The 22,890-nt window shown below is 47.2% G+C and overlaps 1 protein-coding gene across 1 annotated transcript in view; it reads right to left on the bottom strand.

Annotated features, from left to right (window-relative positions):
• Positions 1 to 1,006: 1,006 nt before the first annotated feature.
• Positions 1,007 to 22,890, bottom strand: part of SMS (spermine synthase) — a 45,194-nt gene continuing 23,310 nt past the window's right edge. The window contains exons 3-12 of the mRNA XM_004689910.2: positions 20,060 to 20,180; positions 18,135 to 18,225; positions 17,545 to 17,609; positions 14,618 to 14,793; positions 13,725 to 13,879; positions 13,213 to 13,302; positions 6,377 to 6,491; positions 5,601 to 5,680; positions 1,918 to 2,033; positions 1,007 to 1,543 (exon numbers count right to left, since the gene is read on the bottom strand). Of these exons, the coding sequence (XP_004689967.2) occupies positions 1,504 to 1,543; positions 1,918 to 2,033; positions 5,601 to 5,680; positions 6,377 to 6,491; positions 13,213 to 13,302; positions 13,725 to 13,879; positions 14,618 to 14,793; positions 17,545 to 17,609; positions 18,135 to 18,225; positions 20,060 to 20,180 (1,049 nt within the window). The 3' untranslated portion in view covers positions 1,007 to 1,503. The remainder of the gene's footprint in view (positions 1,544 to 1,917; positions 2,034 to 5,600; positions 5,681 to 6,376; positions 6,492 to 13,212; positions 13,303 to 13,724; positions 13,880 to 14,617; positions 14,794 to 17,544; positions 17,610 to 18,134; positions 18,226 to 20,059; positions 20,181 to 22,890) is intronic.

The raw sequence follows: 22,890 nt of genomic DNA, 5'->3' as shown, positions 1-22,890 counted from the left end.
GTTATGCCTAAAAATAACACCATGTCCAGACATCTTTTCCAAAGTGGAAAACATTCTACCCCCAAAATGGTATACTAACAGTCAGAGACCATTGTTTTCAATCTCACAGCACACAGAGCCCTTGCAAAGCATGATAAAAAAAAAAAAAAAAAAAAAAAAAAACAAAAAACCTCCAAGTGGGTAGATTCTTCACATTTACCAATTTGTTGAAAGCCTGTCTAGCTTTCACATGACTAACTCCTCTTACACATGTTGTTTCTTCTCCTGTGCTAGGTCAGTAAAAAAAAAAGTTGGGGGGAGATGACATAGACACACTCATTTTTGAAGGGTATCTATCTCACTGAGAGCCTATCATGGCAGGAAGAATGCTCTGAATTGACAGACATTCTTCTCAAAGCAGATACTGAATATTTTGTTTTTAAGGCTTTACTTAGTGCAAATTCACCATAAATGTACCCATCCCATTGATAAAGCATAAACCTTTTCTAGAAACAATGTCCAGTGGTATCTGACAACTCGACCTTGATGTGGAGTGTCCTCACAAGGCACTTCCATGTCGTCAGTTACATACACTTCCTCCCGCTCGAGGTGCTAGTCATGGCTCCTGCCACCAACTTTCTCTCTCTGCACCCAAACATCTTCCCCAGAAGTTCACAGCAGCTATCCAAACTGATTTCTATTCCACACCTAATACGCAGGTAGAGTGGGAGTAGAAATAAGCTTTTGACTTTCAACTTTGTAGTGAGGCCAGATCTTTTCCTATCCTCGGGTCAATTCTGTAATGAAGAACTGGTAGATGTAATAGCCTGTGTATCATTTACCTCCAGTGGTAAATGAAGTCATTACTTCTGTTCAAAAAAGGCCTTAAGGCCATCCTATTATAAAGAGATAAATGGCACTGAGTGATATCACCGAACTGAAAAAAGACCAGGAGACGCCTTTGTTCTGTGCGACCAGCAGTGATAGGGAGGGGAATGGACTGAAATAAAACAGCAGACACACACAATCTCTTTTGTGATTTTAATTGATTCATTGGTATTCATTTTTTTTAACTCTTCCTTGTAAGCACCAAATTTTAATCTCTAGTCAATTTTTGGGAAAGAAACACCAACAAGAACTTCCCTCCAGAATAAAAACAATGATGTCCATTCCTCCAAACAAGCAAATTGAAAGGCTACCAAACAAACAAACGAACAAAAAAAGAAAAAGGAAAAAAAAAAAAGCCCATACAGAAAAAAAAATAACAAAAATCACATTCTAGGGTTCAGTGCATTTAGCAGCTTTCGCTGTGGTGTCTAATCATCCTTCAGCTGACTTTCAAAAAATAACACCCTAGCTCATCAAAATATACATTTTCCATTTGCTTTTTTAAATTAAAAATAATAATTAAAAAAAAGAAAACTGGAAGGAATTCACAATCAATTGCCTGACTGGTGTCGATGTCGCGAACGGCGTGAGGGCCAGGAAGACTGTCGGCAGCGCATGACTGGAGCGAAGCGCTCTTCAGGGGTTAGCCTTCTTCCAAACAGTGTAGAACACCCACCTGGACAGGGCGTCAAGGAGTAAGAGCAGCTGATTCAAGCACAGGCCTCCCCCAAACGCGTTTGCCAGCCTGCGAGGGACTTCCAGTGTGCACCTGGGGCCAGGGGGCGCGCAGCCGTGGGATGCTGCTGCCCACGGACAGCTCCCGGGGAGCTGACTCCCGGAGGCTCAGACGGGAGCCTGCAGGTTGTTTTAAAGCTCCCAAGGGCTCCAATGTGCAGCCACATTTGAAAGGAAAACAGGGCCTTCTATGCCAGCAAGCAAATGCTATTTCTTCTTGCCACTCAAAATGCCACAACAGCCTGGGACTCGCTGAGCTCGATGGTGAGTGATGTGGCGCGATGGTGGCGGCACCTCACTACCGTCAAAGGATACAATTCCAAGTAGGAAGGGACACAGACGATCTCCTTGGAGAATTCCACAGGACAATACAGGTGTCCGAGCTGTTCTTCGTAGAGCGACAGGGCTTCAGTCAAATTGACACAGTTTCCCTAAATCAAAGAGAGAAAAGCCAACAGTGGAGTCAACGGCGCCGCTAAGGGCCGCTCCCTTGGTGGTCTCCACTGAGCAGGAACAAGTCTAGCTGTGAAGAAAAGTTCACCTCTGAAAATGAGATAAGGCTTCTGCACTTTCACAAATTGCACTGGATTCTATTTATAGATCCATTAGCTCATTATCCTTCCACCTCATTTACCAAGCCATTTCAAATTATTGGAGTATGAAGCAATAGAAAGCAGCGAGACCAATTTCTCATTAGTGACACAGTCATTGTATCAACAGCACGCAATTAGCAAAGATTCATACATAACCCATTCAAAATCGGTTTTTCCAATAACAGCCACGATTGTGCCAAGAATGAAGCATCAAAAAGATAATGTTCTTGATTTCCAGAATGCCTCACATTATGACCCTCTGAAGAATCTAAAATGTTGACATAGGACCAATCCTTATCACCCTGTACTTTCCCCCAAAGTCCATCATTTACTTTAAGGCATAAGAAGAGAAAAATGTATTCAGGACACACTAAGGCGATCCCCCACTTTCACTCCTTCCTTACCAAATCCTTTCTCTCAGCTTCAGCGACTAATTTCCTCCCTATCTGGCCACCACTTTTCAGTGCCCGGCAAAGAGATAGTGGGAATCTGCTGAGAGCACTGTCTTCTTCTGGACGCTCAGGATAAACAGTGACCCACCCCTTCAACTTTCTTCTCGCTTAAAACCCAGATGTGACACTTGGCGCTGGAGCTGCGGCAGCCACTCTGTGACCACAAAGAGGAAAAGGGGAAGAGTCGGCAGCTGGTGGAGAGACAGAAGAATGGAGAGGATTCCACATCTGCCCCGCTCTAGAAGTGCTGCCTCTCAATGCCCCGCGCATACGGGCCACAGCAGATCTTACAACGCAGACTCGCAGTCAGTAGGGCTGGGCGAGTTTGTCCTCGTTTTGGCAAAATCATTTCCCGAGTGCTTTTCGTAACAGATTTAAAAGAATGTTATTTAATGCTACCTATTTCCTTTTAACTTCTGACGTTCTCAATGTTCAAAAACTTTGAGCTCATTCTATTCCTTCCAAGAATTTCACTACTGAGTCGCCTCAAAATAGCCAAGTCCAATGTACAATGATAACTATTTACTGATACCATAACCTGTGATGCAAACACTCCTGGGAATGGCATTTCAAAAGCACCAACCCAGCCGGCCAACCGGCCACGGCGAGCGCGGGGAGAGCCATTCCGAGAGCTGCCTCCTCTCAGCGGCTTTAACTTAGCATGTTCACGCAGCATGACGCAGCCTTCAGCGCCAACCTGTTTAGTAACCCATCATCCTGCAGTGGATTTGGCCAAAGGGCCCTTCCCCAGCATATAATTTGGTTTCAACATCAAGTTCACCATGAGAGTATGTAAACACCACATGTGTAATTTAAGATTCACAAATAGAAAACACCACCCGTCTGTGTTTAGAGCGCACAGCTCCAGAGGAGCGACAGACTGGCAGTGCGGCCAGGCGCACCGTTCCCTGGTTTTCCTCGCCACCATCAAGGTGGCAGCACCTTTTTATAGCGGCACAAGGGAGGGCCTCTTCAGACACTGTGGCAAGGAAGCAGGAAGCTTTGATTAGTTCTTCCCCAACACTGTCAGAAAGCAATTTTGAAACGGAACAAAGACGCTCAGCACAAATAGAGACCTACCCCAAAAAAGTAACAAGCTACTTTTCACATTGCCGTGTATTTACTTAAATGGAGCTACATTTTTCCTAACAGTGACTTGTGGGGTGATTCAGCACAAGCCAAGTAGCAAAGAATTCAGTACCTACACAGGGAATAACATGGCAAGGAGGAGAGCAACTCCTGAGGGTGAACCCCAACTCAGTAGCTTCCATTCTAGAAAGCTCGCCCTAATAGATTTCTGTTATTTGTAGCTCTTAAACATAAAGCAGATCCAGTAGACTATATCCTGAAAGATATGACTTTTACCAGGTTCTAAATCAGCAGAAGCCTATGCTATGAATTGGAAGTCACACATGTGAACAATCTATAAAGAACAGCCCGGGAAAGGGGGCACGTTCACAGCAGGGACGGCTCCTCCTGCAGGCCACGCTGGGGCAGCCGGGCGGGCCGTGGCACCCAGGTCTCGAGCTGCAGGGCAAACATGTCTTTCAATACAGCTAAGAGCAATCACACCGCCCTCCGGACTCACTGGTGTCCACTACAACTGGTTTGCACGAAGCCAGATCATTCTCATCCTCTCCGGGTTAAAGATCCCAGAGCCCTACCAACTTCCCCAACTTGAGCCGCATGGGATTGCCTTCTATTTGCAAACTGTATGGGCATGTTCGGCTTCAGAATTGGCCACTCATGGAAAAACTCAAGGCCCCAACTCAGGTTGTTTTACATGAATAAGGGGACTTTGAGCAGGTTTCACTGTGGGCTTCCTGTAAAGTGTGATCAGCAAACATTTCTCCAAAGAGCAGAACAGAAAATGTCCCATCACCACTATACGGGCAGCCACGCAGCAGGGAAACAGCCCCGGAAGACGATTCAGAACAGCTGTGGCCTTGTGCCAGTGGAACCTTCCAAAAGCAAGCAGCTTAGATTTGGCCTATACTTTGCAGATCCCTGCCTTAAAGAGTCATCTAGAATGTGTCCCCCAAGCTTCCAAACAGAAAAAAGGATACATTCATAGACAATTGTCTGTTCCCTTACAGCTCCCTAGCAAGGCCTTCAATTAATTGCCAGGCTTGGGTGGGTGTTCCTACAGGCAGGGGAAGAGGAGAAAAACAGGACGAGATGGAGACTAATTCAAGGTATCTCTCAGATGTGCTGGATGTTTTCAGCATTATTAACCATAGATCTCATAAACTATACAGCATCTGGTTAAAAGTAAACCAGACCTCTCTACTAGTTTGACATTTAAAATACTAATACATTAAATAAAAAAAAAAGTTCGGGAGTGAAGAGGAAAGGCGGGATTCTCATGAAAACTGAAGAATTATCACAGGGACCAAAGTGAACTTCTACATAAGTGCTTGTTTTCTATGTATCAGTGGATTTTTAAAAAATAAGTGGTTAGACTGCATCATCACTTAAGCCTTTTGCTCATATTTTTAGAATTTTGTTCTGGATGTTGAACATTTTACAAATAACCTATTAAGAAAGACAAACTTCAAACTTTGTTTCAACACAGCGATCCCTGAATGAGAGTGCACTGCACCTTGTTTCCACCTCGTGGCAGGAGCCCATACTGCAGCTAAAGCATTTATCACATGGGGATTTGTAAATTGGCTAGAAGATGATGGGGAAGCAGGAAGAGGGGGGAAACGCGATCTCTGTCTCCATCTGGTGGCCACAACTCATACTACAGTCAAAGCCCAGGGCTAGTAAACCTGAGGGTTGTGGTAACCGGACATAATAGGAATCACTGAGTCCCAACAGACAACAGGCAACTCACTTACCACAAAACCTACCGCCGGAAAGAACATACTCCAATTATACTTTTCTATCCTTAAAGAATTACTCTACAAAGTTATAAAATTTGAGCTGGGGAGAAAAATGGGTAGCCTACCTGTGTAAAATATTTCCCATCCTGTTTCAGTACTTTCATTGAGAGGTCGAGAATCAGTCTGAGAAATTCCCATGTGGAATCTGGATTAAAAAAAAATTTAAGCCTCATAGATAAAGGATGTCATGCATCAGAAACACAAAGTCAAACATTCATGCTATTACTTCAATGATACCCAAAAAAGAATTATGAGCTTTAGACCCAATATTTGAGCTTATTCATGAACTATGCTGTACTGTCAGTAGGTGTCATGGACACACGGATGGAGGGATGGACAGACACACACACACATGCGCGCATACACACACAGTCAAAACCAGACGCACATCCATTTAGCACTGTCCTCATGACATCAATAAAGATTCCCCGCAAAGTCGGTGGCGGAAACCTGTAGGACACCAGCTTCAATAAGGGAGAAAGCAGCAACTTCTGCATGCCAGCAGGTGGGGGCCCCAAACTCAGCAGGAAGAATGTCTCCTACATTGCTTAGAAGGATCGCTAGTTTGTATCAGGCAGTTTAAAAATTTCAAAGGAGCTAATGTCTCAGTGATCTGATTATGAGTCATCATATTTAATGTTTCAAGTGACTGCTAATTTGCTCTCTGAGAGGCAGAACATGCCAAATCCGGTCATCTTTCCCCAGGGCCTCAGCTTAGCTACCTTTAAAAAAATGAAAGAACTTAACTAGGCATCTAAGATCCTTTCTTCCTCGCGTGGTGCCAAGAGAAACATCTCTGAGGACAGTATCTTGGTTCAAACTAATACAAGCAAGAACCTACCTTCTTCTGGAGATGTGGAGATCGGAACAGCAGTCAAATCATTAATCACATAGTCAAACTCCCTCCCTTCTTTGGCGTACCTCTTCAGTACTGGAATACAGTCTTCTATTAGAACCTTCCAGAGACAAAAGGACAAGACAGCAGTAAGCCAACCGATCCACAGCTACAAAGAGGGAAATGCACACTGCCACGTGCAAGACTGCACCTGCCACAGGACTAAGCCTCCTCCTGCGCATGCGTGGGGCCGCCGGCATTCAGTGCCACTACAGGCTGTACAGCGTTGTCAGTGACTGAAGCAACTCCACAGGAACGCTACTTCCCATGTTACAAATGAAGAAACAAACCCGAGAGTCTATCATTTGCCCAAGGACACCAGTGGAGCAATGGAGTCAGGAGGTTCACCTGGAGCAATCTGAAAGCCAAGTTCATCCATAACTCTTTTTTTCTTTTACTGCTACTTGGTCTTTTATAATAAGGAGTGGATAGTTGCACTGTATAGTGATTTGTTGTTGCACTTTACCTGCACATTATTCTCCTTCAGTTTAATTCTAACACTGCTGCTAATAAAGGCATGTAAGAAATACCAGCTCCCGCAAAGGAGTCCTGACGAGTACAGTACAGCGGTTAACAGCTGGAATTCTTGCCCAGATCCAGGCTTGCTGCTGGCATCTAAAGTGGGGGGACCGAACCACCATAAGCTGTGGGATTTAATGTTGTCTCCAGGCAGTAGTGTAAGAATGGCTGAGGGTGAGGGAGCCTCCAGATACCCCCGTTAGATACTAGTCTTAGGGGTCTTACACTGTTGGCTGTGTTAGCAGGGCCCTGGCTCACAGAAACATGTTTGGGACAGAACCAGATGAGGGTGCAAGAATGAGGACAGACCCCGGGTGGCTACCTACCCACCCGCGTTACACCGCTGCGGCCGCGCTCACTACGGCCAAGAGACACGTGGGCCTTGGAGCTGACAACACACAGCTCCCGAGGGTGGGCTGAGTTGCTGTGTAAGGAAGCACCAATAAGAAAATGGCAAACTACTCACCCCCAGTGGCTGTTAGCTGGGGTGGGCCTTAGGTTGAACGAGGCTGACTTTAGTCTATCCGAGTTTCAGCATTAGCCTCAAAGTTGTCTCAAAAGGGGAAAACAAAGGCCCTTTAAGTCTTCTGGTCACTAAGAGTCAGAGGAGAGGGAGGGCGAGACCGAGGAGCTACTGGAACCCCAGGGCCAGCGTGAAGGAGTTCACAAATTGTGCAGGCCAGTATCACCCGCCTCCGGAGGAAAACATAGAAAACGGATTGTGAGTGCGACTCTTGTGGGGTCTGTCTTCAGTCGGCGGCAGCAGAGAGGAAGGGCATGCCTGCTTTGACGCTGCACACAGAGAGCTATCGGATGGTGGCACAGACACACGGGTTCTTGCCAAGGGAAGGTCAGTGTGGAGGACTGGATAGAAGTCACCAGAAATTCAAAAAAATAAAAAAGCCAAGTAGACAGTGGCTGAGGGCAATACCAACGCCTTGTTTTTTTTCCCCGGATGGTGCACAGTAGGACCAACAGTGTAATCTAAAAATGGAGGTTCACGACCCCTGTCCCACCTAGCAAAGGGTGAGGCAGCGTGGCCAGGGCAAGAGAAGGCTTGAAGGAGACTCCTGGGGCAGACCCTGAGGGAGAACTGCAGCCTTCTCGGCTTTAGCAGCATTTAACTTGATCTCTACTGGGATTTTGCTCCTCTCACCCAGCCTTGCCTGACCCCTTCTCCCTCCCCCCCAAAGGTCTCCCCCCAGAGGTGGCCTAGACTTGTGGCAAGCTTTCGAGCCTCACGGCCCTGCTGTGGGCCACCCCTGTCTGGCTGCACATTTACCCACTACTGGGAAACACATCCTTTCTCGTCTCCTCTCTCTATACTCTCTCTATACACAGTAACTCTATTCATTCTTCCACACTAGAACGCTTCGTGTTTAAGCTGCTGATAGCAGAATCCATTCAGAGTGTGCAAGTTTGGGGGGTACCCCTCAGCCTGCACACTAACAGGACCAGATACAGTTTGGAGGCATGGGGAATTAGACTCTAGAGAACTGATAGAAAGGCGTTGGGGGGGGGGGGCTTGAGCCTGTACCCTGGTTCTATATGCATAAATAAATAAATCTTTTTTAAAATGTCATCACTGTGTGTGACGCGAGAACGAAGGCGGCCCAAGCACACCTGTGCATGGCCCAGTGGGACAGCCCACACGCAGCCGCTGGCGTGCTTCACACTCCAGTCTTGAGGGCTCGGGTTTAGCTGAGCAGCATGTTGGCTGCTGAGCGCTACCCAGTCATGGTAAATGCTGTGTTTAAGCGGACCCCTCTTCACAGGGCCCCTCATGCAACTTTACTGTTGCAAAAACAAAAGCCAGCACCAGAGCCTCTTCCAGTTTGCATTCTAAGCTTCCCCCTCGCGGATCTCACAGATGCTAATAGACACAGGAGGTTAGCTAACAGGAGAATGGGAAGAATCCCAAACCAACCACCTCTATTTCCACTTGGAAAAACCATAAGCATGAGATAACTGAGAAACCTAGCCAGCAACTGCTGGAGCAGTGGTTAGTCAGGAGTTAACCAGGTTACGGATCCACAAAAGGGCCTGGGCCCCTCAGCTCCATCCCTGGCTGGGGACCTATCACTCAAGAATGAAAGGGTACAGTTGATATATTTCATCTGGGGTACCAAAACCCACTGCTGAAACCCTGACCTGAATCGCAAATAGAATGAGAAACTGTAAAGGGGTTGACAGCAGAACAATTGGAATTAAGCAGGTACTATATGAAGTTCTGTCAATTTTACCTGATTGTATTGCAGGTGGGAACTGGTATGACTGAGGGAGTCTCCCTGCCTACCACCGACAGAGGGTAAGTAAATCTGCCATTTAAGCAATTGTAATCAGACATGCTAAGCAGAGACCAGGGGCCAGGCCGGTGTTTACGGCAGAGCTGTGAGCGCCACCTAGTGGCGACTACTAGGAATGTAGACGAGGTCTAGAAACTGTAAAGGGCAGGGCACTGCCCAGAGTGCCCCCAGTACAATGGGAATGGCTTACAAAGGACCATGCTGTCTGGTGAATGCAGGGACACTCAGGCGCAGGGAGCCGATCTACCCTTAGGCCTGACTCCGGAACTGTGTGAGGAGCCACTGATTCTCCTATCACTTGAACAGCATCCTATAAAGAAACCCCCAACAAATAGCTGCTTAGCTAGTGGACAGCAATTCCACAGCAAACAGACTACATGCTCTTTGGGAAGCCAAAGTTCCGATAGAGGTGGTGAAAAAACCAGCCCGAGGGCTGCACCGCATGCTCTTTCCTGCAGTGACAGAAGTGAGCAGTGGCCAACGGCCTGGCCACAGCCAGGCAGGTCGTCACTAGAAACCCGACCGATGATGCCTGTATGGGGCCCACCCTGCGGAAATCACTACAGGAGCTGCAGGGCTACCGTAGGGCGTGTGGACGCCCAGGATTCCCATCCAGGCTTAGAAGGCTAGCAGCAATAAGCAGGGGGCCTGTGTGCTCACGAGTCCGCCTGCGTCCAGGAAATGAGTGAACAAGGGCACTGCAGCCGGGCAGAGCGTGCTTAAGAGCTGTGCAGACGCTACCGGCCCAGTCTGGAGGGCCGTTTCTTCAGACCCAGGAACACAGTGCCAGCCCATAACACCCAGTAAAGGGCACTTGCCATCCACAGTGCTGGTCCGACAGGAACTGGAAGGGGCCATTAAGCACAGGTGGTGTGGACTCCAGTGGAGGACTAAGGTGGCGGGTGTGCTACTTCGGGGGCTACCCTGGAGGGGTTGACCCCAGTCAAAATCAACACACAAAAAAGCCCCCAAACTGGTTATCTAAAACAGAAGCATGAAGGGCCAGTTACACGCCTTTATGAGTGGTTCTTTCTAAAATTATACTGTTTTCATTCTCCTACCGCACTGTATTAAGATAATGTCTCAAAAGCAATGTTAAATAAAGCTAATAATAAGCATCCTAATTTTAGTGGAAATGCCTTGTGTATTTTACTACTTAACATAACCTGACCTTTAATTTTTTGATGGCTTCACTTTTGTTTAGGTAGTGACCCTTCTAAAGCGTATGAAGAATGACTGCTAGACTCGCAGTTTGTCAGCTGGTAGTATCTTATTTTCTTCTCTATATCACTCACATAATGAATTATGCTGACAGATTTTATATATCTTTACATTTCTTTTTTCTTCCTTTTCTCCTTTCTTAAACATTCAAAATATTTTCGTGATAAAAATATATACATGTGGGGCCCTCCCTGGTGGCGCAGCGGGTTAAAGCACAGCACTGAGAAGCTAAAGCCACTTCCGCATGAGTTCCATCCCCGCCCCGGAGGTGACCACATGGCGTGGCAGACCTCTCCTGACCCGCCCGCTGCTCCCCTCAGCAGTGTACTTCGTCGATCTGCCCTTTCTGCTCCCCACTCTGTCTCTGGTGAAGCCTCTCACCACCCCTGAGCCTCTGGCCTGTACCCCAGTTCTGTATGCACAAATAAATAAGTCTTTAATATATATATATATATATATATATATATATATACACATGTAATGCATTTGGAAAATATATCAAAATAAAAAAATCATAAACTGACCTTCCATGAAAAATATCACCCAAAAAAAAAATACCACCCAAGTATTTGACAACCTTCAAATTGTTCTATATTTACTTTTAAATATAGAAGCCCTCTAACTATAAGAATGTTTTTCTTTCTTTTTTCTAAGTAATAACTTGTCTTTTGTGTGGCAACATCAGGGCTCTCCACAAGCAGCAGGACCACCCCAGGGCGCTGCCGCCCAAGTACCCACCTCCCTCCTCATGCTGCTCTCTCCTTGCTTTTTAAACTTTGAAACAGTATTCCTTCAGTCTGCAAAACTCTGTTTTAGAGTAGCTATCATTCCCCAAGTCATCTTCAAACACAGACTATTCCAGAAAAACTGGATGCACAGCCTTTGGGGGACAAAACGATTTAGCTGCCAACAGAGTTAAGCACTCTTAAATTGTTTATAAATCTGAGTATACACAATTTAAGATTTGGCTCAAATAAAATATATTTGTTTGCTCAACAATTATTAAAGGCACAAGATCCTCAAAACACATTACAAAATGTACCCTACTAACTGCAGTGATCAGTCAACATGCAAGTAATACTTAGCACAGAAACTAACTCACTTAGTGAGAAACAACAGTTTCTATATCAGGCATTTTAATCATCTACACCTTCTAATTAGATATCTGCATCCCTCTGAAAGATGTAGACAGAGATTATTTAAGGCAGAGAGACAAAAGGTGGAAGGCTGCCAGGTCAGAGAAAGACATGTCTTCTTTTATAAAAGAATAAATTCATGTCATTAAATTTAGAATCTAGAGTTGGTGGTTTACTATATGTACACACAAGGCCCTTCCCAGAGAATACTGAGAAATCTGCTGAGCATCAATAGTATTCTATTTTCAACAGTGGGCTGGGGTGGGGATGGGGCACGTGGGAAGGGAGGCACAAATGCAGGGAGAGGCTTCCTCTGAACTCCCCTAGACCTGCCTCTAAAAGGATCTCAGCTAGCAGAGCCCAGGGCATTCAACCTGGAAATACAGAATTCTTAGCAGGATAGAAGGTAAGAAGTCATGGCACCCAAACAACTTTGCCACAAACGACCACACCTGCCATCTAGCCATCAGGCCTTACTAAGCTCCACCCACTTTCCCTAGCAAGATATTAGTTGAGCTCTGTCTACCTCTCTGAGTTGTTACTCATTTTTCTCTGAGGATCTCCCATGTAGATATGAAGCATACATATTAATAATGTACATGTGAATAAAATGGTTTCTCTAGCTAATCTCTCTTCTTACAAAGTCTCAGTCAAGAAATAGAAGGTAAAGTGAAAATTAATTTTCCTCCCCTAGAAGAAGATCTATTTCTTTTTTTTTTCTTTAAGATTTACTTATTTATGCATACAAGAACTGTGATACAGCCCAGAGATGCGGTGGGGTGAGAGGATTTACCAAGACAGAGTGAGGAGCAGAACAGGCAATTCTACTGAAGTACACTGCTGAGGGGAGCAGTGGGCAGGTCAGGAGAGGTCTACTATGCCATATGGGGTCAGCTCCCTGGCTGGGTATTGAACTCGTGCTGCAGTGGCTGCAGACAGCTTCACAGTGCTGCACTTTAACCTGCTGTGCCACCAGGGAGGGCCCAAGAAGATCTATTTATTTTCTTACCTACACATAGTATTTTCTCCGTTATACTTACCTATTAAAAAGCTGCTTTCAGCCCAAATGCCCAAAAGTAGATGACTGGATTAGAAAGATGTGGTACATATATACAATGGAATATTACTCAGCAACCAAAAAAGAGAAACACATGTCTTTTGCAGCAACTTGGATGGAGCTGGAAAAGATCATGCTGAGTGAGATAAGCCAGAAAGAGAAAGAAAAATACCGGATGGTTTCACTCATAGCAGGAGTATAATGGACCAGGCGAGAAAATAACAAAAATAATGAACAACCATAGACCAGAGACATTCTGTGGGGGTGGAGTGGGGAATGGGATCAAAAACGGGGGGAGGAAGGGAGGGAAATGCACGGGACTATGGTGGTGGCACAGGGGTGATTTGGTGATGGGAAACCCGTGGGGATTACAATTGAGATGAAAAAAAAAATGTGAAAAATGATGTAAAAATAAACTTTTTAATAAAAAAAAAAAAAAGAAAAAAAAAAGCTGCTTTCAAGGAAGTACAGTTCCCACGAATACCATTATATCAATTACATTATCAGTGGACTTCAACATGAAATTATCTGGAAAATAATTACCTGATAGCAGTCTCCTTTAAGATTGTCTAAGACGTCGCCACATGTTTTTCGCATGTATTTCTTACATCCATCAATCACCATTTGGTCAATGTTCCCAACAGGTTAAGGAAAAACTTACCTGAATCTAGATGTAACCAAAGAATTCTCAAGCAGTTAATACTTTAAATGAAAGGCTAACACAAACCAGTTTTAGAATATTCATTGGGCCACCACAAGATTGTTTTTTCAATTGAGAACATTTTCTTGCACCAATGACACACACGAAGAATTGACTGGCAGCAAGAGCTGACGGACAACATGTCTGAGGCGTGCCAGCTCACTGCTCTTCTAATTTCCAACTAGATGATCGCTGTTTCCTTGTGGTGGTCATAAAGAAAGGCCACTAGTAGTATGAAACTCAACTGTTTATAACATCTGCCTCGCCTAACACAGACTCGCCCAACAGTCTCTTCAGACTGAAGAGGAAGAAAACAAGAGCATCCCAGGGAGCATCTGGAGCAGACAAAGGATATCTCTACCATGGTGACCATCTTTGGTTTCAGTTTGACTATTTCACATAAGATGCCCCCGTCTCCACCGCCCAGAATCAGGACGTCTTTGCCAGTGTAATCTTCTTTGCCACTGCCCATGATGGCCCGGGTATACGCCAAATCGCTCTCTGCCAAATCTGAGGAGAAGATCCAAAATGGTGAGTCCACCCAAGCCCACACACTACCTGACTCATTAGAAAATAATAGAATCTACCCTAAAATCTTTAAAAATTTCATCAAATATGTGAAGGTATGTTTTTTTTTGATTTGCAGAATTTTTATCAACCCTACTAATTCAAAACCTATTATTATTTAAACACACACACACTATCAGTGCGAAGAATATTATACAAATTCTAATATGCTCAGAAATTGAAAGCGATTACATTTTTCTAGATGAAGTCACTCAACTTTGAAAATTGCTTTAAAATGAGTGAGACAAAGTAGACTAGAGCTCACAGAAAACAAGATCGGCCAGGACGTGATAATGGCTGACGCTCGATGGTAAATACACATTGTTTCGTCATATGATTTTTGTCTTCTCAGGTTTGAAATTTTCCACAACAAAAAATAATTTTCTTTAAACACTAAGTAACTATATTTCCTTTTTAGTGTACCATCCAAAAAACCCAGAAATCACTTCAAATCATTTAGAAACTAAATGTTAAGACAAAGCTTTCATGCCTCTGCTAATAAAGCATGAAGGCCCAGATAATGCACAGGTTAAAGACACAACTGTTCATTTAAAAAGGCAAAAAAAAAAAAAAAAACCTCCTGGATAAACTTGGAGAAACCTGCTAGAGGAATATTGACCAGGAAAGCACTATAATACATCATCGCTTTGATGAGCCATCGGGCGGGAATAGAATACTTACTGACATCCCCACTAAGGATGAGAATATTTCCAAATTGCTTGGAGTGCAGGATCTTGATGTTCTGATATGGCGAATCTTCATCATACACCACTTCGTCAATGTCATACTCAACCAGGCGGCCGTCAGCAGTGGGCCAGTATCTGTCTATAGCCCCTCCACGAACTATGGGTGGCAGTCTGGAGAAAAAAGAAAACAAGAAGGAGCTTTAGAAGGATGTTGCTTCCAGAGAGACTGCTCAAAAATGGACCAGGCGTTCAAGAGGGCACCAAGCCGCATGACCCGCTAACTCCTGAACAGTCTACGGCATACCTGAAGCCCACTTGCAGGGCTGTACATGGCCACCAGTGCAATAGATGTATCAGCGACTTTTCTTACAAGCCTTCCTGTAATGCTTTAAATTTAGGTGAAGAAAATGGCCTGTGACATGCTCCAACTTCATTCCCAAACACTTTGGCTGATGGCTCAGGACACAAGCAGCTACGGCTGCACGTTTGTGCTGCACTCGGCTCTAACGCCTTTACCTAGCACAGAATCCACAGTCCGTGCCTGACAGCTGCCTGCTTTTAAACACTCGCTTTCTCCATTCATTAATCTAGAGTAAGTTTTTTCTGGTGCATTTTGGGACGCTGACATCTCAAAGTCCAGGCCCGGTTTCTGCAGAAAATCCCCCACGTGAGTTTGCCCGATGATCCCTTTAAAAGTCTACTGACAGGTAATGTGGCCAGTATCATATAGGGCCCAACATGGGTGTGCTAGCAGTGGGTGCCATGTAAGATTACGCAGCTGGAGCAGAAGTCATCACATCTCTATGTGCAAAGGGCCACTTTTTCCCTTTAAAATCACCAAGTAGCCGGGTGGGGATGCCCAACAAACCCAGTTCCCCAACAAGCCGGTACACCAGGTTTGAACCAAGTATTGTTTGATTGGCTGCAAGCGGGTGGTTTTCTCTTTTTGTTCTGTAAGTGCTCAGTCTTTTTTACAGAATGAATGTGCCGGGAACTACCAGCAGAGGACACTACGCTCTAGGGAAGGACAAAGCTGGAACCAGGCTGGCAAATCTGACCCGACACAAAGTGAGGACCTTGCACACACCCACTGCGCACAAGTCACATATCTCGAGCACAGAGGTGTTGACAGCAAAGCAGCCAAAGACACCTAAAAGGCCAGGTGACCTGCTCTGCTGAGTTCCCTGCCTGCTCTCCTATTCCCACAAGTATGGTCTGAACCTGATCAAAGATGACACAGTGTTCTCTGAAGAAATACTAGGATCTGTAAAAAGCACTGAGATTTACCAAGCAGATTCCCATAAACTGTCATTCAACCCTAACAGCTCCTGATATAAACACTTCATGTTTCAGGAGAACAAGTTTACCTGCTGGAGTATATGGTCCACAGGGAGTGAGGGTAGAGTGTGGGCCCAAGCAGGCAGCCCCCAACAAATAGGCCAACAGTTCTGAATGAAGCCTATTCCCCTGCTGCGGGGTGGGTGGTGGGCGGAGTGGAATGACACTGGATGAAGGCAACACATCGAGCCACCAGCTCTCAGGGAAGAGCCTGCCCCAGCCCAGACATAGGTAACTGCTCAGGTGTACACAGACCCACTGGAAACACACAATGCCCATTCTCCAGTGGTTCAGCGGGGCCCAGGCTAAGGGAAAGAGCTTTCTCCTCAACTACTGTTCCCAATTCTCGAAGGAACACTAGCCAGAGTGCAAGCAGGAAAAGATGAGCTATGGAGAGAGGTGTGGGCGTAGCTGTTTTGCCTCAGGAAGAGGCTGGGGCCTCTAAACCGAGTGTGGACGGGTAAGCGAGTCCAGGTGCTCTGGCACACTTCATGGAAGTGGGCAAGCCGTGCACGGCGCCATGTACTGCTTCCCTCCCTGCCAGAGGCTAAAGCACCTTCCAGTTATCTCACACCTGCCCTGCAGCTGAGCAGACTTCATGTGCTGGGCCATGAAGTACTTAAACATCCTTGCTCTGGCCAACCGGGATACCCTCTTCTGGAAAGTGACCAACTAGATCAACTGTGCTCTGGTCACTCCCGTCCATGATGGAGGAACCATGGTAAAGTCCTCCGTGTCTCTGCATCTATGAGTCTGCCTTTATGATCAAAGCACAGGTCTACTCCCAGGGGCTTGGTAAGGACCCACCAGGCAGGGCAACAGCAACCTGCTGAGAAACCCTAGCCGTGCATCCATACTTCCCACTCTTAAGTCCAGGACCTTCCAAGACTCTATGCCTCTCTCAACAAATGTCGAAACTGCTATTTCTAGCAAGGAAGACTCTTACCATCTGACACCATTGGCAAATACCTCTGTGGTGACAGAAATGCTGTCTCTGCTCTACCTAAGTTGACAGGCACTGGCCGTTAGTGACTCACACGAAGCTGGTGAGACCAGGAATTGAACTGTTTGGTTACCTTAATTTACAAATAGCCATCTGTGACCAGTGGCTACACTACCCGGCAGGGAAAGGTGAACTGTCTTCATTGTCCTTTGAAGTCAGCACCCTCCTTAGGTTTACGTCAGATGAGCCTTGTTTCTAGCGCCTAGCAAAGTCTGCTTACAGGATAGTTTTGAGGTGAATTTTCTATCACACTATCTTGTCATTGGTCACTTAAAATGGCTTAATTCTTCTATGGGGCTCAGAACTGAGCAGAGACAACCTTTTCTCTTTATAGGGCTGGGAGAGGAGGTTCCTAACTCCCTAGCAGGCAACTGCTCTGTCCAGGTCCAGATCCAGGCACCCACTTCTGGCTTAGTTCCACTTTACCCAGCACTTGCCGATTTGTGTGTTTTCTCATACACTGTCGCTTACTGTGAGGAGTCTAATAGGGTGCCAGAAGCAGAAGCCGACTGTGATCTTTTCCAGTCCCGATCACTCCCCCAGTGAAGCGGACAGAAAAGGATGCTGACGAGTGGCCTTACCGCTTCACCTGGCCGGCAATGTCCTGACTCAGTTCTTTCATTCTTTCTTCTACTCTGTTCAAAAGCTGCAATGAAAAGGAAAGAAATCAATGGGCTTATAGAATAAGCTAAGGGAAATGGTTCAGCTACAGGCCACGAGGTCGAGGCCATGTTGACGGAAGCACAGTGGTGTTGGCAGACACCCCCGTCCACCACCCTGCACACCCTGCTCAGCCTCCAGGCCTGGCCCGGCCCACACCAGCTGACTGGCACGGTGCTGACCTGACCCACAGCTTAGCGGAAGTTACCGACAAAGTCATGAAGGGAAAAGTTACAGGACAAGGTGAAGGTGACATCCTGGTGAACGGGTTATGTGCCCCATACAAAGTAAAACCGGTACTCAGCACTCAAGCAGTCAGGGACAGGGGAAGAGCAGGTCCTCACAACTGAGGGCTATGTATGTCAGATTCTTCTAGAATCACTTATCTGGAGTGAGGAAAGCTGCAAATCAAGTTAACTGGCTGATCAGTAATTAAATGAAGATAATCTGATTTGACTAAGCAGATGTCTGAATCCCCTAGCCCTCAAGGAATTAAAAGTGAGGAACCAACACTTTCAACTTCTTTGCCTTGCGGATCACCCTCGTAGCTCTGAAGGTCCAGCAACACCAGTCCATGTGGGTATATTCTCAAGTTGGCAAAGCTACAAAGGAAAGGAAGATACGGTTAGGGATGGCATCCGGGACTCAAGCAAAAATAAGAGGCCCACCGAATGAGGAACAAAGATTGCTGCTTTTTCCCTTCTGCGTTCAGGTTAGAAGCTTTTCTTTGGGCAAGAAAGTCAATAATGTAGAAAAGAGTCAAATGCTAAGGTTTTCAAAAGAGGTTCTAGAGCCTAACAAGTAGGAAGCTCCATGCATCTGACTTTTCCCAAGCCAGTGCAGCTGCGGGATTTAGACTGGCAGGCCCCCACCTTCACGGCTGGGAGGGGACTACCACGCTGAGCGAAGTTTCTCTGACTGCCAGCAGGTGGCGGCGCAACTCACTCGGTGCGGACTTGGCCAACCCACGTCCAGCCTGCAGCCCCCCAAAGGGCTTTTAGATTATTTTAAGAACTGTTTAAAAAGGAACGCCAGAGTGTTCGACCTTGTGTGGCTCCTTGCATATAAAGTTTTCTGACCGCGAATTAGTGAACCTCAGCAGCGTTGTTTGATGAAACAAGTATGTCACCAACAAGAGTTAATTATCTGAAGATATTTTGATTACGTGTGTTTGCGCACACATGCAGACATACAGGGCTATGCTATAAATATAGCTAACAAAACACTTCAAAAATACTAAATCAGAAGATAAGTTTTGTTTAAAGAACAAAGGCTGGTGGTTGTGTGAAATGCATACCGCTAGTGTATTTTCACCTTAGAGGGAAGCCCCATTGTTCATCTACACGAGTGGGCTGGTCGTTCCCTCCTCCCACAGCACAAAGGCCAGGAGCCCATGAAGGGAGGCTCGAGAAATGGCGCCCTGCTCCTGGCAGAGTTCTCGCAGCAAATGGCCCAGAACAGAGACCGCTGGGAACTAAGGTCAAGTACTAACCTCTGGGAAGAAAACTGAATGAAAAGACAAGAAGTTGAGCGGCCGCAGGACCATGATCTCAGCCCCATGAGAAGCCGTTAACCAGAAGTGGGGTGTGGGGCAGCAGTGCTCCCAGAGAGGGGACAGCTGAGCCTCCAGGTCAGGCTCCCTGGGGACAGGCTCAGCTGAATGAAAAAGAGGGACCCAAGGCAGAAATGTCTTTGTTCTAAACATGTACATTTGTATTTCTTCTGCTTTCGGAAGCAATTTCCAAACACCTCTTGCATTTCAAAATCTCACCCACTGCTCCCCTCAGTGTATCTTAGTAGACCCACCTATTCTGCTCCCCACTCTGTCTCTGGTGAATCCTCTCACCTCCCTGCATCTCTGGCCTGTACCCCAGCTCGTGTGCATAAATAAATAATCTGTTTTACAAAGAAAGAAAGAAAAAGAAGAAACCCAACAACTTTGAATCCTTGGATCACCTAAGCTTTCTAGAGAGCTGCTCAAGGCTCTTCCTACCCACCCTTTGACTGAGGTCTGCGTCAGCTAAGCTCTCAGCCCGGGGGCCACTGTGTGCGCCCGTGAGTCAGCAGTGTCCGCCAAACCTACCACTTAAACTCTTGGACTAGGGCTCAGGAACCTGTGTTTTAATCAACCCTGCCTCGTGGCCAGCCAATTTTTATGCTGCCCAGAACTTCTGGGTTCTGGGGGGCTTTGGACAAATACTGAGACCCGGTGGCGCCCACCACTGGAGAGAGTACCCCAGGAGGAAATGCTGCACAGTCCCCCCAGGTGACTCAAATGTGCTTCTGAGGTGAAAAGCACTCACTTCTAGCCCCTCCTAAATATGGCCAAAGGAAGAAAATAGATCTATATTTCCTCCTCGGGTACACAGACGTACCTGAACACACCCGCCCTTTGTCGTCTGTACCCCCTTCAGTGTGCACTGAAGACCAACTCACCTGCCGTTTTTGTTTATGTAGGTGGCTAAGTAGCCATGGTCCTGCCAGGTGTGCACCGACTCTGTCATGCCCTGCTCCTGGAAAATGGACTGGAGGCCTTTCAGAATGGTCTCTCCGTCAGCTAGAGAGCAGGACAAGAAGGCAAGATGATTAGGAAAGCACATTCAGAAGGAAAGCCAACGAGGCAGTTTCAGGGGTGAACTTTACTAAAGAATCTCAACAATCATCAGAACCACTCTCCCCTCGCCATGAGCTACATTCTCGACCCCACAAGGAAATCTGCACAGGTAGCAACGGGCAAACAACACGACTGACCAACTACAGGCTACTAGCACAAGGAGTCAAACAGAAGTCCACCTGACGACAAGATGTTCAGCCTAACCAGAAGTCAGAGATGTGAATGTGATGAGGTTCTGCTTTAGCGCTCATCAGGGAGGACAGAGTATACCAGAAAGCAGTCCACCCTCTGGTGATGGCTGGTACCAATCACTTCTAAATTTTAGCCTGAAGCTCCAGGTGCTGCACAGTACCCCCCCACCCCACCCCACCCCCCACTGGTGGCTTGCATCAGTGAAGAAAAAACGGGGCCGCCCAGCAGCAGATTGCTCGATGATAGGAACTGGACAAACTTGCACCCACAAAACCAACTAGGCACTGTGACCCCGCCTTAGTCCAGAACTCAACCTCCCTTAAAGAGGAGCTTTGGCATCCTCAGGTAGGCTTCAGGAGCAGCTTTAGAGGCTGAAATCAGAAATCAGACTTGTGCAAAACCTCCAACATTAGGATGGCGAGAGGGAAGGCAACTGCAACGCATCATTCTCTAGCGACAGCTACAAGGCTGCAGAGCCAGATGAGTCAAAGCCTGCCCCACCGCATGGCCGGCGAAAGGGCTGCCAGGGCTCATGAAAGCACCCCAGTACCCTAAAGCCAGACCGAAGAAGCCAAGACCCACAGCTGACCACAGTGGCACTCAAGCCTGCCTACTGCCTAAGGAAGGCCAAGACTGGCACTGAAAGTCCCTCTGCGGTGACACGGGAACCAGCTTCCTAGATGTCCCCCACGCACAGTGAGAGTGAAGGCCGCCGCTGGACCACAGGACGGCCTCAATTCTGGGGCTGCTGGAGACCTTAAGAAATGTGGTTCATCACCATTTAAAAAAAAGGTTCCCTGTTTTCCATGGAGTGGATGGAGTGGCGCCCCCCCCCCAAGAAAGCATGTCCACATCCCACCACCCAGAACATGGGGTGGGGAGATGCCCTTATTCAGGAGAGGGGTACTACAGATGTCATCAGGCAAGAAGGCTTTAGAAAGGGGTCATTTTGGACTATCCAGGCAGGTCCTAAGTCTAAAGACAGGTGTGCTCAGAAGGGACACTGGAGAAGGGTGTCCCTGGTGGGGCAGGGGCTAAAGACAGCACTATCAAGGTATCGCCAGCTAATGTAGCACGAGTTCGATCCCTGCCTCGGAGCTGACCTACAGGGCACAGCAGACCTCTCCTGTCTCACCCGCTGCTCTCCTCAGCGGCGTACTTCATTGATCTGCCTGTTCTTCCCCCCACTTTGTCTCTGGTGAAGCCTCTCACACCCCCACACCTCTGGCCTGTACCCCAGTTCTGTATTCATCAATAAATAAATTTTAAAAAAGAAAAAAGAGAGCACCCCAGGGAAAAAGAGCAGCAGGTGACAAGAAAGCAGAGGTAGTAGCTGGAGTGCTGACAGCCACAGCCAAGGAGTACTGGGCCGGCAGGGCTGCAAGACCTGAAGTCCTCGGGGCGCTTGGCCCTGAACCCTTTGCTGTGACTCTTCAGAGTCCCCGAACACAGAGCAGCTAGACAACACAACAGGCGCCGACAGCCTGCATTCAGACAAGGCCCGGAGACAGTTTACTCCCAAGCCCCCAACACGAGAAGGCAGAGCCAGCGAGTCATGGAGGAAGCCGCTAGAAATAAAGCGACTGCAGCCCCGCAGTAAAACTAGCAAAGGAAGGGCCCCTCAAGAACTGGGAAGGTGGAGCCCAGCTGGTCAGGGAGGAAGACGCTGAGCAGCTGCAAACTCCAGGCCCTGCGCCAGCAGAGGGCCGAGTCCGATGGACAGCCCACATGAACCTAAGACCACCTCCACGCAAGAGCCCCAGTAGGCGAGGTAGAAGGCACACACACAAGTCATGCCGCAGGACCCTGTCTCACTAGCAGCTGGCTCATCCCAGCACAAGTGTGCGCTGCAAAACTCACTTGGCAGAAAATCATCTGCCTGGCCTTGCTATATTCTGGCACTGGCTTCAGGGCATTAAAAGGGGGAAGCCTTAACCCCAGAGCCGTGTTTTAAGATGGAAATCCCGGCCCTAGAAAAATTCTGATTTGACCTTGATAAAAGGACTGACCTTGCTGGATGTTTGCCGATGAGGCTGGTGGGGCTTAGCCACCACCTGACGGAACTGTAGGGTGATAGGAGCGTGTGCCCCCACTGATGACTCCAACAGGAAAGCCTGTGGCAGCATTCAAGCCCATCCTGGCCAGGACACAGCTTGGGTTGAAGTACATAAACAACTCAGCACTCTGGGTAAACGGCGTCAGGACGGGGCACGGTGGGCACATCCTGGAGCACAGACCCCCGTGCTGGCTGTGCACTGAAGGGCCTCAGCCCTGAGGCTGAGCCGGGACAAACTCTGTCCCTTGGGCCAGGGAGATGGGGTGTCTGTCTGACAACCACAGCCCTTGACTGCTGGCCAAGCCAGCGCAGCACGGCACCGCGGGCCCTCCGCCCTTTTCCAACAGACACACAGGCACCGGGGGAGCTCATGGAGGCCCCTCTGGCCAGGTTTCAAACCGAAGA

This window comes from Condylura cristata, unplaced genomic scaffold, assembly GCF_000260355.1.
Source record: "Condylura cristata isolate star-nosed mole 26May11 unplaced genomic scaffold, ConCri1.0 scaffold00027, whole genome shotgun sequence".
In the NCBI taxonomy this organism is placed as follows: domain Eukaryota; kingdom Metazoa; phylum Chordata; class Mammalia; order Eulipotyphla; family Talpidae; genus Condylura; species Condylura cristata.
Note: the sequence above shows the minus strand (reverse complement) of the source record. Positions and strands in the feature narration are given on the sequence as shown.